The following is a 16,813-nucleotide window of genomic DNA, read 5'->3' on the forward strand; positions in this document are numbered from 1 at the left end:
CGCTCCTTCATCAATGTGGAAGTGAGCTGCCTTTTTTGTCCGTTGGGAGTGGCCAGCTTATCCAGTGAATTTCAGTTAGCCTGCGCTGGAGCAGGTTCAAATTTTTTGGATGTGTTGCTATGGTGATTTTTCTAAACTTGCTTCGTGGAACCGAAAAGCCTGACCTACGTCATCTTATCCTAAAAATTATCAGGCTAACTCAGTAAGCCAGGCACGAGAAATAGGGCCCTGGTCCTGATTATAACAATATACTCCGGCCTTTTTAGACTATTTATCTGCAGAAAAGCATTTTTCTTTTAAGCTTGAAAACATCACGACAGAATGACAAAAGAGATGAGCCATGGATGTGTATTGTCTCTCCGGACTGGGAGCACTGGGCCCAGTTACAGCCTAAGTGGAAGACGCCACCAACCAATCAGAGAAGAGTAAACGAGGCACCATCACACAAAGGTATAGGGTCATCACAACGGAATATAATTACTTTAACAGTATATGCACAAAAGGCAACATTTCACTTTTGAAGTTAATGATCAGAGGAAGACAGTTTTAGGTTCATGCTCTGAGATGAATACATATATGAAGCCGGCTGGTTTGGGCCCACTGGTCTGTGTTCTGGCTCTGGAGGGTCCAATGGGAGCCCACTCTGGCCCGATCAAATAGCAAGCAAGAGAAACAAAGATGGCTGCTGACGGTGTTTGTGCCCTCTGTCTCTCTGCAGCGTCTACGGCTGCCCGCTGGCCAAGAAGAGGAAGGCTCTGGAAAAACAACCGCTGGAGCCGGCTGCCAAGCGGAGGCCCTTCCTCACCTCCTTCATGGGGGAGGCGGAGGCCGGCGCCTACACCGGCTATGGGAACGAAGCCATGAAGGTGGGGGGCGGAGGGAAGGAGCAAGGGGAGGTAGTAGAGGAGAACGAGGAGGAGGAAGAGGAGGCGGAGAGAGAAGGCGACGAAGATGGGGACGTGGAGGACGAGTTCTCGGAGGATAATGAGGAGCAGGGGGAGGAAGAAGAGGAGGAGGATGACGAGGAGGAGGTGGAGGTGGAGAGAGCGGTTACGACAATGGGAGGACGGCGGGCGGAGGAAGAGGAGGACGAGGAGGAGGAGGAGGGGATGTATGAGGAGGAGGAAGAAGTGGATGATGGCGACGATGAGGAGGAGCAGGAGGACGAGGGAGACGACGACGATGAGGAAGAAGAGGAGGAGCCTCATCGTCAGCGTGGTGAGTTTCCTGATTCTTTATTTCTCCATTTTAAAATGTTTTCTGTGTGTTTTTTTGATCTCACGTTGGTTTAAAAACAAGTTTTATTTAAAGAGGTTAGTAACTAAAGAATGTTGAAACACAAGGATTATAACTTTTTGAGGTTTATTACTTATTTCTTTTATGTTTCCATGTTTGAAAACATAAATATACATGTAAAAGTAGATGTAAATGTAAACCGTGCACCCAGAACCACATCCGTGAAGTGTTTGAGTTTGTGCCAAATGTGCAGCAGTTCTGTTTCTGGGTTTGAACGTAAAGGAGGTTTCCTCCATGTGCTCCAGTTTCCTCCCCCAGTAGTCTTTATGAGTCAGTCATGTGATCATGAAATAGTCACAAAATGCATTCTATTGGTTTTGCGTACATGGACATGAATTGTCAGGTTCTTTTTTGTGTCGCTCAGGACGAAGATAATGTAAATGGAGTGTCGATTAAGGAGGCGTATTCGTGGTGGACGCACAAATGAAATACATTCATGTGAATTAACAGTCAGAGCAAGAGACGTACTCTATAATACACGCGAAAATATAACTTATTGGGGGCTTGACGGGTCCAACAAATATTAACTGGTCTTCGACACCGTGTTGTGGCTTTAGAGTAAGGGTTTAGTTGCCTAACTATTGGTTTAGTTGCATCAACCTAACTTTTGTTGTTAACATAAAGTCGTCCTGAAGGACAACAGATTGCAGTTTGTGACTATTTCCGAGCTGCCGTGAGACCGTGTTGATAGACTGCCAACCTCTCCAGTCCACGATACATCTGTAGCGTTACGGTCACTATTCACCCCACCAGCCACCAGAGATGGCTTCAAGAAAACTGCAAGTTCAAAGGTCAAGTTCATGAGCAGACATCTACTTGTGTCTATTTTGGGAGCTCTTGCGTGTTCGAAGCCAATTATCCAGGGACGACTGAGTCCCGTCGAGTTTGAGTCGACGTGGTTCTCACGAAGCTATAACTTTATAAAACACACAGATGAACACTGCGGTCAAGTGAGCCCACATCCGCCGAGTGAGCCGCAGTTGCAATTCTAAATGCACCTCTATTCAAGGTGTTACGGTACGGAGGCCAGCTCAATGTCACAATATTCAAACAGCTATAAAAATAGTTCCATAGACTTCTACATAAATATTCCACTGCAGGCTTGTTCAGGGGTACCTCTGCTATGCCCATGTGCATGGCCTCAAAATATTACTGTACAGTTTAGGAGAAAATTGCATTCAAAGTCAGCTTAAATTTCATAATGATATTCACAATTTCACAATATCACAATATTCAAACAGCTATAGAAACAGATCCATAGACTTGTACATAAATATTCCACTGCAGACCTCTGCTATGCCCATGTACATGGCCTCAAAATATTACTGTACAGTTTTTGAGAAAATTGAATTCAAAGTCAGCTTAAATGTCATAATGATATTCATAATTCCCCAATATTCAAACAGCTATAAAATCAGTTCCATAGACTTGTACATAAATATTCCACTGCAGGCTTGTTCAAGGGGACCTCTGCTATGCCCATGTGCATGGCCTCAAAATATTACTGTACAGTTTTGGAGAAAATTGTATTCAAAGCCTGCTTAAATTTCATAATGATATTCATAATTCCCCAATATTCAAACAGCTATAGAAACTGATCCTTAGATTGTATATTGAAATTCCACTGCAGTACTGTTCAGGGGGACCTCTGCTATGCCCATTAAGACGTCGTATAATATTACGTAGACATTATCGAATTGATCGTCGAAATTGAGAATCAACACTTAATGGAAGCATTTGTCTTTTTAGTCATTTTGTATAAAGATACATTAATATTAATAGTTATATTGTTAGGGTTCGGCTTTGGCTGGGCCCAAGCGCAGACACAGGGACGTCAAGGTAGGGTGACGGAATGGACTTTATTTACTAAACACAGGTGATTTGGGTATAGCAGGAGTTGAATGCATGTTGAGCGGTGAAGTGACGGGGCGGCTGGGCAGGAATGCAGGCACGGAATCCTGGGCACAGGGAACAGGAGTTAGTAACAGTCAAAAACAATGTAAAGCATAAGAGTTGTCTAAATCGTTGAGGACTAAAAGAGGCCCAGAGTCAACATACTCATTGAAATGGTGAAATAATCTGGCAACTGGAGAGATGGAAGCCAGGGGTATTTAACAGGAAGGATTTGATGAGATGACTGAAGATGCTGAAGATGATGTGCAGGTGTGGAGATGAGCCCAGGTGCTGTAAGCCACGCCCACGGCACGCACAAACACACACGTAACAGAGACCAACAGGAGACACGGGACACATGGAAAACCCCCAAAAGGACCGGATTATATCTAAAAAGAGCCCCAAAACCACAAGAAACAATGTTTGTTGATTTATTTGCACAAAATGTATTTCCAATAAAAAATTTTGATCAGTTCTAGTTTTGTTTTGTTTATCTGCAGGCAGTCGGCATGAAACCACCTGTTACATGCATCACACTGAATCTGAAAAAGAAAAAATTAAACAATTGAATTTGAGAATTTCATTAAAACATGAATTCACCCCAAACGCAAATAGCATCTATTTGCAAGTTATCATTTTCTAAACAAATATTTAATTTTATTGTCATGTTCATCGCTTGTAAAATGTTATTTTGATTGACTGATAATCAACTAAAGCACAGGTACTATTTTAATTTTACAGCTGCCATGGTAGAAATGCAAATAAAATAGCAAGGCAGAGTACATGGACATATCCGAGTGGCTCGGATGGACAATAAAGTCTATTTGTCCAATGTTTTTTTTATTTTTTTAATACACACATTCCTCGAATTTTTTAACAAAATAAACCATTTTGTTTGCATTTCCAAGATTAAAACAAGGGGTGTCCCAATGGCGGAGGGGTGAACCGCGATTATTTATATGGCTCTGGATGGTGACTTTTGTTACATAACGTTCCAATTCTCTCTCTACCCCCTCATTTCCGGTCCACTGTCAATTAAATCTTCAAAATGCCAAAACTAAAACTTAGGTCCACAAATCAAATGAATTAAAACAACACATTATCCATTCAGTGACTGGAGTCCTCAGAGTGGGTGGCTTTTTTGCCGAACACATGGCACACTGTGTTTCGATGTCAAAAACTAATGAAAAGAATTATAGAAATGTTACATCTTTTGTAGTACAATATCACAATATAAATTAATATGAAGAAAAGCTGTCACACACCTGATGTGCGGAGTAATTCAAGTGCCATGTTTTGTCGTTCCTCAACAATGTTGTTCAATTGTGTCCCAAAGGCCATGCACATGGACATAGCAGAGGTCCCTCTGAACAAGACTGCAGTAGAATTTCAATATACAAATCTAAGGATCTGTTTCTATAGCTGTTTGAATATTGTGAAATTATGAATATCATTATGAAATTCATGCTGACTTTGAATTCAATTTTCTCAAAAACTGTACAGTAATATTTTGAGGCCATGAACATGGACATAGCAGAGGTCATCCTGAACAAGCCTGCAGTGGAATATTTATATACAAGTCTATGGATCTGTTTTTATAGCTGTTTGAATATTGCGATATTGTGAAATTGTGAATATTATTATGAAATTCAAGCTGACTTTGAATTCAATTTTCTCCAAAACTGTACAGTAATATTTTGAGGCCATGCACATGGGCATAGCAGAGGTCCCCCTGAACAAGTCTGCAGTGGAATATTTATGTACAAGTCTATGGATCTGATGTTATAGCTGTTTGAATATTGTGATATTGTGAAACTGTGAATACCATTATGAAATTCAAGCAGACTTTGAATTCAATTTTCTCCAAAACTGTACAGTAATATTTGAAAGGCCATGCACATGGGCATAGCAGAGGTCCCCCTGAACAAGACTGCAGTGGAATATTTATGTACAAGTCTATGGAACTGTTTTTATAGCTGTTTGAATATTGTGACATTGAGCTGGCCCCCGTACCGTAACACCTTGAATAGAGGTGCATTTAGAATTGCAACTGCGGCTCACTCGGCGGATGTGGGCTCACTTGACCGCAGTCAGATGAACCCCCCCGCGCACCTCGGCTCGGTGTTCTGGCTCAAACTGGTGTCCAGTCTGGGTTTGCATTGTATTCTCGACCTGCAGTGGGAGAAAGAGGGGAGAAGTGATGAGAGTCGCTGAGCCGAATCTGTGGTAGACCAGATGCTCTGCGCTCTTCCTCTCACCATGCCCCCCCCCCCCCCCCCCCCCCCCCCCTTCTTGTCCTCAATCGCTTCTGACAGCGCTTCACGAATAATCGGGAGAGGAGCTCTGCTGAGATATTAACTCCCACCCTCATCCTCCTCCTCCTCCTCCCCTCCCCGTCCCCGTTTGCCTCCTCGTCTCGGCGGACGCGTCACATGCGCTCTGCCTCGGCTTCTCCTCCTGAGAATATTTATGGCTCCCGAATCGGAGCACCTCGCATGCCTCCCTTTTCAATTTCTCTCTGCTCTCATTCGCCGTCTCTGTCCCCAAAATCAACAGCGAGGCTTAGAGGGGAGCGCGGCGCTGCTCTGCTCAGCTCTGCACAGCTCTGCTCAGCTCTGGGTTGTGTGTTTTATGTGAGTAAACAGTGGATCATAATTGGGAGGGATGCTGCTGATGTATTCAGGAGTATATGAGAAGAAACTGGGTCCATCAGCATTGCTGAGTTTAATAGAGGCTGTAAAAGCCTCCTTTTCATCTGCAGGATTATTATTCTGTGAATGAACAGATAGTTATGTAATCTGCTAAATTAATCCATTTTGTCTTTTATTTTTGATCAATTACCTTCTGTTTTACGTCGTTTATGGCGAGAGATGCAGGGTGGGATGGGCGTGAGAGGTTTTTATTATTATTTGGGTGTCTGAGAGATTTCTTTCTTTCCCTTCCTGACAGTAGAGAACCACTACAAACCCGGCGGACAATCAAAGCTCCTCCCGATTCAGAAGGACGACAACAACAACCACAGCTGCGCCGTCGGCCACGGCCACGGACACGGCCACGGCCACGGCCACGGCACCGGCCATGGCACCGGCCACGGCACCGGCCACGGCCACGGCACCGGAGAGGATTACGAGAACTACGACGAGCTAGTCGCCAAGTCGCTGCTCAACCTGGGGAAGATCGCGGAGGACGCCGCCTACCAGGCCATGACCGAGTCCGAGATGAACAGCAACTCCTCCAACAGCGCCGGGGAGGACGACGACGACGAGGAATACGACGGCAGCCACCACGGCGACCGGAAGGGCGAGCTGAGCGTGGACCTGGACAGCGACGTGGTCAGAGAGACGGTGGACTCCCTGAAGCTCCTGGCGCAGGGACACGGCGCCATGCTGCCCGAGGACGGCTACCCGGAAGGCGTCATGATGGACGACATCGCACACGCCAATGGGCGGGCCGGCGTCGGGGTCAGGGTTCAGGCGGACGAGAGCGAGGAGGAGGTGTGCCTCAGCAGCCTGGAGTGCCTGAGGAACCAGTGCTTCGATCTGGCTCGGAAACTGAGCGAGACGCAGGCGTGCGATCGCCCAGCCCTCCACGCACTCCACCACCAACTCCAAATGCCAACGGACCATCAGGTGGTGCATCATCTGAACAGGTTCGGCATCTCTAAAGGGTCTTTTGATCATACCATATACCCATATTTCCCTCTACCTTTGTGTCATATGAAAGGGTCTGCAGGTAGATTAAAACATTATTTATGCTCATGACCCCTTTTAGCATAATTTCCTTTGACATTTCTGTGACCCGATGGGTTGGCTTTGAAGGGAGGAAAAGGTACCGCGAGAGATGAAAGGAGCAGGTGCATAACGGTAGTCAAACAACAACAGGATGTTGTGATTTGGACCCATATCAAAACAGTCAACAGCTGTGACTAACAGATCATGGAGGCAAAATATCCTAGAACCCAAAAGCGGCAACCTTTTGCCGCTTTTGGGTTCCTGCATTCTCTCTCCTGACCATCAGGGGGTGACTCCTCTGGTTGTGTAGAAGTCTATGCTTCATGTCATAAAGCTGCATTCTCTCTCCTGACCATCAGGGGGCGACTCCTCTGGTTTTTTTTACGTCTATATAAATGTCTCTACTTCTCTCTTGATTTATTCCCTCAGTAAACATTGTAAACATGAGTTTATGTCTCAATCTCCAGTTTCAAGTCTTCTTCAATACAGCATGATGTTCATTTCGTAAATTATGGTCATTTAGAGACAAACAGACCATAAAGCAGGGGACGCTTTAAATTAATTTGAGATGCATTAGAAACAGGAGGTCATGTTAGTAAATATTTTATCACCAAATTTTTGTTTGCAGGATATTCAAGCATGGTTTCTTCATAATGAATTAAATGCTTGACGTATAAATACACTACAGTAGTCCATGAATATGAGATTATATGAATATGAGTTTATAGATAATAACAATCCCTCATTATTATTAAGGAGGCTGGTTCCTGGCGTTTTGCCGTTTACACTCGTTGTCTTTTTGATTTTTCACAGTCGATTTTTTCTTTGTATGCCCTCTGGTGTTTCGGAGAATAATGCAACAAACAACGTGTTGAGCATTAACGCCTCTGTGCATGCTGGGAGCTCGCATGCCATCTGTGGAGGCTCGTGCTACGGCGGCAAGTGCGAGAATAAACAGAGCTTAATTAACTGGCGGATTGCTGTTTAGAAAGCATAGAAGAAAAAAAATGCTCCTTGGAGCTTCAGATCTTGCCTGAAGTTATCTTCAGTTTTAAAGTAATCCAGTGATAGCTGTCTGTATATTCATGGGTACACTGCAAACAGGAACTGCTAACAGCTAATTCGGTAAACTTAAAATGGCGCCAGTTTGTCATAATGAGAAGAATTATAGGGAAAAAAAGGCCTTTCATTACAACATTATACTTCGGTGGTTGTGTTGGTTTGCCTCTCTCTTAAAGGTTGAATTTAGGATTTAAGTTTAAGTTCTTGAGAGGTATCAACAGTAGATTTGTGAGAAATCATGTGAAAGTTTTATGTAAATAATGAAAGTGAAGATTCAGCTTCTTTTAAATAGTCTATTTTTTTAAAGGAACAAAAGAAGTTAAAGATAGTGAGCTTTTGTGTATCGCAAACTGACATTGACAGTAATTTCAGACAAAACACCAAACTCCCACCTCTAAAACAGTGTGCGCTTTCCTGACACAACCTCAAATTTCAGCCTCAGTTTTCTAGTAATCTGTCACTCACCGGCGGCCATTTCTCACCCTGTCGTCGTCGGCGGCTCAGGTACGACAGCTGTCAGCAGAGCGCGCAGGAGGAGCAGAGGTCTCTGGAACGCAGCTACTCCGACATGGTGAACCTGATGAAGCTGGAGGAGCAGCTGAGCCCGGGCTCCAGAGGTTACCCCACCAGCTGCAGCCAGGAGGGCGACGAAGACACTACGTCGGTGGCCTCCGACCGCTCGGATGAGACCTTCGACATGGCCAAAGGGAACCTGTCGCTGCTGGAGAAGGCCATCGCCCTGGAGTCGGAGAGGGCGAAGGTCATGAGAGACCGCATGGCCTCGGAGCACTCATTGCCCCGTCGGGAGCACCATCACCACCGGGGACACGGCGAGCACAGCTCCCGGCTGAGCTGCGCCGGCGAGGAGCGCAAGTCCAGGATGCACCACGACGGGTTGAAGAGGGCGTACTACCCAAAAGGTAGGCAGCAACATCACTCTGTCATTGTATATCTCCAAAGGTGTATATACATAAATATAAATCACATTTTGTGTTATATCTGCGCACAATTTGCCCTGTGGGGAGTTTTGGCTCTGTTGTGTCTTCATTCACTCTCAGATATTTTACATCGTCGTAGCAAAAAGAAAAACTGTTATCTTTTTTTGTTTGGATTTTTACCTCGACAGCTGGACTTCCAGAGGCAGATTTAGTTCAGCCAGTCAGTTGTTGTGTGTGTAGCTCCACAGCATCATTTCAAGGCAACGTTAAAAAGATTTAACAGTTTATATGTAATAAACTGTATGAAGCAGAACAGAAAAAGTCAGATGATAGAAACAATAAAAACAACTTTGTTCTCAAACAAATGTTGCTATTTCGACTGCAAAGTCGTCGTTCCGTCATGTTTCCTCTCCAAACTTTGCATCACCTCCTTTGCATCATATGTGACCTGAATCTGCCTTTTCCCTCCTAAGATCTGACCCCGGGTCAGCAAGGAGGACGTTTAACTTGTCTGCCTGACTTATTGTAATCCTCAACACTTGCAGCAGCCGCAGGCTATCAGTGCTGTAGCAGAAAAAAACACCAAACTGTAACATTTCGGTGTACATCGGTTTTCTGACCCCTCGGCTCTCTAAACCTGTTAAAATCCCACTGTGTTACTTCAGAAATGTTGCACATGGCCGCCGATGAGATAATGGGCGCTCATTTTCAGCATTCAGGAGCAACACAGTTTTCTTTTTTTCTTTTTTTTTACCGCAGATGCTTGGTTTTCCTGTGACAGCAGTTTATGTTGTTAAAATAGGCCGGTGTGGCGAACATCAGACGGCCGTCTTGTCAGGCATGAGTAATGGCAATCTCCGCTGCCCGTTAGGAGCGCAGATCCATCTGCAGAACGCTATCTGCGGCCTATTTTCCTCTAAATCCACTCAAATACGACTCCCTCCCAGCGGCGTTGGAGTCGGAGCCGTGTGGTTATCAGTCTTGCGTTAGCGTTAGCACAGAGGAAGTGTTTCTGCTTCCACAGGAAGGCTTTGATTGTGATCTGGAATCTCAACAGGGACGTTAAACTCACTTCAGGTGGAAATGTTCTGGCCCAAAGCGGACTTCATCAACCCAAATCTGCACCATGAAACATTTTATTAAGTTTCACTGACTTTGTGCTCATCTTCGCTGATTTTCTTCTTGGTTTTCCATTTGTTTTGTTTCCCAAATCTTGTCCGACAAATGTCCTTTTTCAGGCATTGTCACTTGGACTAATCTCATCTGTGCTCGTCGCCATGTTTCTCTGTATCACTTGTGAGGATGGCATACCTGATTGGTAGCTGTGATTTGGTCAATTGTTTCTCCAACATCTGAAGCAGCCATCAATGGGTACAACATCAGACCTAAAGAGAGGCAAAGTCTCGCCACTTCCCGTTGACAAATATTTTTTTTCTCGCTGTTTGATATGTTACATGAATTACACATATTATGTTTGACAATATAAAAACTAATTTAGCAAATTGAGAAAGTCTCAGTTTGTTGGAAAACTGTTAAAGTATACAAAACAAATTGTAATTGGCAAGCGTGCACAACCAAAAGTCACGTCTGTGAAGCTACGACGCCTGTGGGTTTCTACCAGGATGTTGATAATGTTACATTTGGACCATAGCTAAGTTAGCTAGCTAGCTAGCTAAGTTAAGTTCACTGAGCGGTTTCACACAAAAATAAATAATGCTACGACAAATTGAGACTGTCTCCAAGTGCAAAATGTTCTTTTTTATTGACAAACATCATACGTGTGATTAATTGCGCAATTCCAGACCGTGACCGCAGTTTTGAAGCCACGCTTTCGGCGATTTTGGCTGTTGCCATCTTGACTTTTTTGCAACCGTTAAACAGAAGTTTACCAGATTTGAAAATGCGGAGGAGTGACGTAAAGACACCTCATACGGCTCTGGTTAGCGGCCGCGACCCGTCAATCACAATAAACCCCGGCCCTAAAGCAAAGAAATTAACCGAAAGATTTACCTGTTGACTCACCTCATCTCTCTGTCCTCTCCAGACTCTTCCAGGGGGGAGAAGAAGGAAAGCAAGTGTCCGACGCCGGGCTGCGACGGAACCGGTCATGTGACGGGTCTGTACCCGCACCACCGCAGCCTGTCCGGGTGTCCCCACAAAGACCGGGTCCCGCCTGAGAGTAGGTCCATGTGCCTGCATGCTATGTTTCACACCCAGGTTCAAACACAACAACAATAGCAGTCTAACAAGTCATTTTGGCTCGATTGATACTTCGATCTGGTGTTTCTGTGGTTTTAGTGGAACGATCATTTCTCAGAGGTGGAGGCAAAATGTTATTGGTTGAGTTGAACCTCAGTTGAGGATCTTAAGACCCACAACTGTTGTGTAATCTGCAAGTTGTGGTGTAAATACAAAAATGTAACAGCAAAGAAGGAACTCTGGCGTAGTAAATATAATTAGAAATGTATAAATAGTCAGGTATAAAAGTTAATGTTGCGTTTTTGGCTACAACTACTACATTGTCTATGGACATGCTACACATCATTTGATCGGTTAGATTCTCCAATTCAATCATGAGCGCAAAGTTTATTTTATTCAGATTTACCAGCATGGTAAACAAGAGATATAAAAAATAAAAATAAAGTGATGACTCCTGACCCTGTAAAACGATTATAAAGTGTAAATATGTGTCCATACCTCGGTTATGTATACTCCTTTTTCTGTCAGGGTCCTCTGATCAAAAGAATCTAAATGTGTTTTTTTCATAAAAATCGATATGAAGAGACGTGAAGTCCATCGATCACCGTCAGAGCTAGAACAAATGAATGATTTGTAATAATTATTTTATTCGATAGCCTTATTAGATATACAACTAATATTCATACTAGTTCAAATAAACAATTTGGTAATATTTGCCATCTTAGTTTTGTGCTAAAATAAATAAATAGTTTTCTCTGACAACTGGCAGAGTCCAAATGTCAGTTTCATCGAAATACAATCCGATATTAACCTCAGCTCATTTGATTCAGCTAATACAAAGGAGTTTAACACCATATTTTGGTCCCACTGGCTATTTTAGGCTCTTTAGCTGGCGTAACTAAAAGACTAGCAAAGGTTCTTACGACTATATGTTGGAATGACCAAACTTCCCAGTTTGCCTGAATGCAGCGTAAACGATGAAACTTATTATTGCGGTTCTTCTGCTCCGACGCTTGAGGTTTAATTGAAAACACAATCAGATTGTTTTTTGCCTGTGAGAAATGTTTTTTAATCTTTAAAATTTTTTGCATAAAAAACTAATTAAATATCTGTTCTGTGTTCTTTACTTTTTTTAAAGACAAGAGCAGCATCACGGCTGCGATGCATTTATGATCTAAAACTTCCCCTCATGAAGTGTATCAGGATAACCTCACCTCATTTCAGGAAACTCTTGATTTTATTGGACCCAATTGCGATAATCTACTATTTTTTTTGTAATAAGACTTAAATAATTACATCAAATGACTTGTTGGATGGGTTGTGTAGCCGTGAAAGTTGGACAATGTCGGGCATGTCCGCTGTCCACCGCCATGCATTTGTCCTGCATGAAATCCACATTTGTGTTTTTGTTGTTTGCTGTTTGACTCAGTGAAAGCTGCAAGCCGAGCTGAGGATTTATTATTGCTCATTTATTAATTAATAGCTTGTTATAAATCAGACTTTAATTTTCAAACAGATTCAGACTGCTGCTGATTTCTTCAGAGATTTTTGAAGAGAACACTTAGTTGTTTCTGCACAAAATGTTCTTAAAAGTTGGTCGTCTTTTTTTCTTGCTTTCCTTTTCGTGTCCTCCTTTCCTTTCCTTTTCTCCGTCCTCATCACTCCTGCCTGATGTCTAGTTTCGGTATCCGTGTTGCTGAAGTGACGTGAACCGCATGAACGAATCAGTTTGATCCAAACAACAACCTGCATGAGAAAACCTCCACACCTGCTTTAACCACGCTCACTAAACTGGTTAATGTGACTTTAGATCGGGTAAAACACACCTAAAAAATGTAATAACATGAAGAAAAAACAAAATGTTTTCTCATCAAGAGGGTGTGATTTTAAATCGATTGCATAGATGTAGAAGGAGTGTTTTTAGTGCACGTACGTGATGAAAACATGCACTAAAATATGCAATAAACCAAAACAAATAAGGAAAACAAGAATACAGTTGTATTACATCCGTAAAAATACCCAACTGCTCGATATATGCACATCACGCTGTCGATGGACAAGCACATAAACAGATCAGTGCATCTTAACTGCGCATGACAAACGCTGTGCGTGTGTGTGTGTGTGTGTGTGTGTGTGTGTGTGTATGTGTGTGTGTGTGTCCCTCCCCCAGCAGGAAAGGATTACACAGAGAGGACATGACTGGGAACACAGTTTTCATTTTTGTGTGTCAACTTGTGAAACTTGTAAAAAAAAATCACAGATTTTACTACCTGAGTTTAATGGTTTCGTTGTGTGTGTTTGTTTCCTCTCGTCCACACAAATCCTTTCACGCTGGAGTCGGTCACAACGGTGAATATTTGTCGCAGCGCTCATGCTCATTCTGGCCGTGATCTTGTGCATGCACAAAAAAACCGTCGCAGCTGAACGCCCGGTAACTCTCCTGTCTTGCTCCTAACCCTCGCTGTCTTTCTCACCTTCTCCTGTCTGTCAAAGTCCTTGCCATGTATGAGAATGTTTTAAAGTGCCCCACTCCCGGCTGCTCTGGACGGGGTCATGTCAATAGCAACAGGAACTCGCACCGCAGGTGAGTGAGTGGCCTTCAGCCGGGGCTGCAGAGCAAAAAAATTATAATTAAAAAACGCCGCCGACGTGTGAATGTGGCAGATTTACGGCAGAGAAGCTGTAGGTTTGTGTGTTGGTTTGATGGAGACGTTGAAGGCTGATCGGTAGACACATCTCAGAACGCCAAAGGCATATTTTGTGGCAAAATTAAACATAATTCGGCGACTGGATTTCTCAAGTTAAAGTCAAATTGCACGTCTTTTTTAGGCACCAGATGCTGACACGGCAAAAGTGTTGACCAGGTAAAAACACGGCTCTGAGGTCAAATGTTAAGGCTTAACATTTTTGACCTCTCTTGTGTTTGCTTGTTTTACATGAAACCTTTATGTACAAAAATCTTTATTTTTTTTACCCACTAATGTTGCAGTTATTTGTCCCACTAAGAGCTCTTCGCCTCCGCCATGATACCAATGAAATGCCACATTTTCTGTGGAACGCTCCCCTGTTTAGAAGCTCGTGGGGGAGGAAAACAAAAAGAGGAGGCTTTAATTTAAATGTTGCCTTATTTGAGCTAAAGGTGCGTCACATCAGCAGTTCAGCTGTTTAGGAGGCGGAGCATCACACGCAGGCTGCAAACACACACACACACACACACACACACGCATGCATATTTTTGAATTATGTAAAGTGATTACGATTCACACTCATTTTCTCACACATACATAGAGCCTCAAAAGCGCAGACATGCACACTGTTTTACACACACACACACACACACACACACACACACACACACACACACACACACAACACACACACTCACACACACACACACACACACACACACACACACGCGCACAAAGCCCCTCACAAATTAGCTCACAGACAGCAGCACACGAGCGCTGGCAGACAGAATAGAGCACACACACACACACACACACACACACACACACACACACACACACACACACACACACACACACACACTGGCTCAGACGTGGCTGCAGGGTGTGTTATGTAGCACAGCTCCGCTGGGAGAGGAAACAAAGCACTAGCGAGCTAACGTGGCTAACCGTTAGCTACCAGCTCACGCAGCTTTCATGTCTGGCAGTCACCATGGAAACGCCTTCACAGCAGCGCTGATCTGTCACACAATGCTCACATGAATGTGTATACACATGTGTATGAAGCGATGAGGAATCGCCCGGAGTGACAGACAGAGGGAGAAACAGGGCGTTTTAGTTTTTAATACAAACTGTTATATTTTTTTTAGGCAATTCTTTTCTTTCTTTTTTTGACATTCGTAAACAACTTAATTCAGGATTCAGGTGGTAAAAATGCTTTTTCAGGCGATAAACTAACAGCTAAACTTCTATTTACCTTTTTTTTTTTTAAATTAAATTGATTTAATGACAAATCTCCCTCAGAGGGCTTTAAAATCTATACACATACGACATCCTCTGACCTTTTGACCCTCTCATTGGTTCAGGAAAAACTCCCCCAAAAAAACTTCATACACAGCCCGGTCAGGGTCAGGAAAATGGTAGACCAGTGATGAACCAGTTAGTAACATGGTAGATCAATCGGGAACCAGTCACTGCACCAGTATGCCATTAGAACCAATCAGTCAGTGAACCAGTGAACCAGGCAGTTAGTGGATGAGCCTGTACTGAACTGGTTAATAGTCAAAACAGTAAAACAGTCAGAAAGTCAACTAGTTGACCAGTTAGTCAGCTAAAAAAACAGTTAAACCCACAGTCTTTAGACCAGTGAGCCAGTAAACCAGTCAGTCTGCCATTAAAACAGTCAAATTTCGACTTTGCAAACCAGTCCGTCAGTTAACTAGTCAAACTCTGTCTTTGGAAAACAGTCAACTAGTAAGCCAGTCACACTTTACTTTGCAAACCAGTCGGCCAGTAAACCAGTCAAACTTTGACTTTGGAAACCAGTCAGTCAACCAGTAAGCCAGTCAAACTTTGTAAACCAGTCAAACTTTGACTTTGGAAACCAGTCAGTCAACCAGTAAGCCAGTCAAACTTTGTAAACCAGTCAAACTTTGACTCTGGAAACCAGTCAGTCAACCGGTAAGCCAGTGAAACGTTTACTTTGGAAACCAGTCAAACTTTGGAAACCAGTCAAACTTTGACTTTGGGAACCAGTCAGTCAACCAGTGCTGCAGTCATCATAAAGTGGGCCACACTCGATCCATAATTCATTCTGAACTGCTGATACTGAACCGCTCTTCAGCCAGATGCTGTGTGTGTGTGTGTGTGTGTGTGTGTGTTGTGTGTGTGTGTGTGTGTGTGTGTGTGTGTGTGTGTGTGTGTGTGTGTGTGTGTGGACAGTACTGTGTATGTAACCAGGTCTTGTGTTGTCTCCCTCCCCCCCCCCATCCAGTCTGTCTGGTTGCCCCATCGCTGCAGCAGATAAGATGGTGAAGGTCCACGAGAAGATCCTCCCGCCGGAGAGCGGCAGTAAGACCAGTCAGACGTCAGATCGCGTCCTCAGGTACCACCATTCTTCTAAAAAAGAAATGCCAAAACCAGGGATGCCAAATCGTTAGTAGATAACCAGTCATGAATGAAAAGGGTAACTTTTCTTGTAGTATATTGGATATCTTTTTTAAGTTTTAATCATGCAGTTAAACCTGTAATTGTCATATTTGAATCAAGGATGCCGAATGGTGCATTGAAACCTTTAATACAGTGCCAATCCGGGTCATTGCCATTTTTGGATGCGAAAATAGTAGTAGATTGTATTTTACAGTGTTAGTTTGTTAGTTAGTGCTGGTAGGAAGCAGCTGTAGATCATACAAACCTTTAATGGGGATGGATGCACAATAGTGCAGAAACAAAGCCCACTCTCAAAATAAAACAATAAGATAAACAACTTTGGGAAACATCTTCACACACATTTAAAAAACTAACTCTTAAATCAAGGATGCCAAATGGTTACCTATTTGAGAAGATTTGCAACATATTTTGTTTGCATTTACTTATGTCACATGAAGCAGGTATGTAAATAAAGGCAGAGAAATGAGCAGTGTGCTAATAGCCAGTGCGTTTTGTCATGCATTTTAATTAGGGAAGCCCAATGGTGCAGCATACAAAATGAACACAGCGTCCACTTTGT

At 43.3% G+C, this 16,813-nt stretch overlaps 1 protein-coding gene across 1 annotated transcript in view; it reads left to right on the top strand.

Annotated features, from left to right (window-relative positions):
* Window positions 1-16,813, top strand: part of myt1la (myelin transcription factor 1-like, a) — a gene marked incomplete at both ends in the record, with an annotated part of 52,966 nt that overhangs the window by 15,625 nt on the left and 20,528 nt on the right. The window contains 6 exons of the mRNA XM_079215017.1: window positions 719-1,218; window positions 6,139-6,838; window positions 8,487-8,902; window positions 10,965-11,099; window positions 13,613-13,703; window positions 16,079-16,189. Of these exons, the coding sequence (XP_079071143.1) occupies window positions 719-1,218; window positions 6,139-6,838; window positions 8,487-8,902; window positions 10,965-11,099; window positions 13,613-13,703; window positions 16,079-16,189 (1,953 nt within the window). The remainder of the gene's footprint in view (window positions 1-718; window positions 1,219-6,138; window positions 6,839-8,486; window positions 8,903-10,964; window positions 11,100-13,612; window positions 13,704-16,078; window positions 16,190-16,813) is intronic.

This window comes from Taurulus bubalis (assembly GCF_910589615.1).
Source record: "Taurulus bubalis genome assembly, chromosome: 3".
Classification (NCBI taxonomy): domain Eukaryota; kingdom Metazoa; phylum Chordata; class Actinopteri; order Perciformes; family Cottidae; genus Taurulus; species Taurulus bubalis.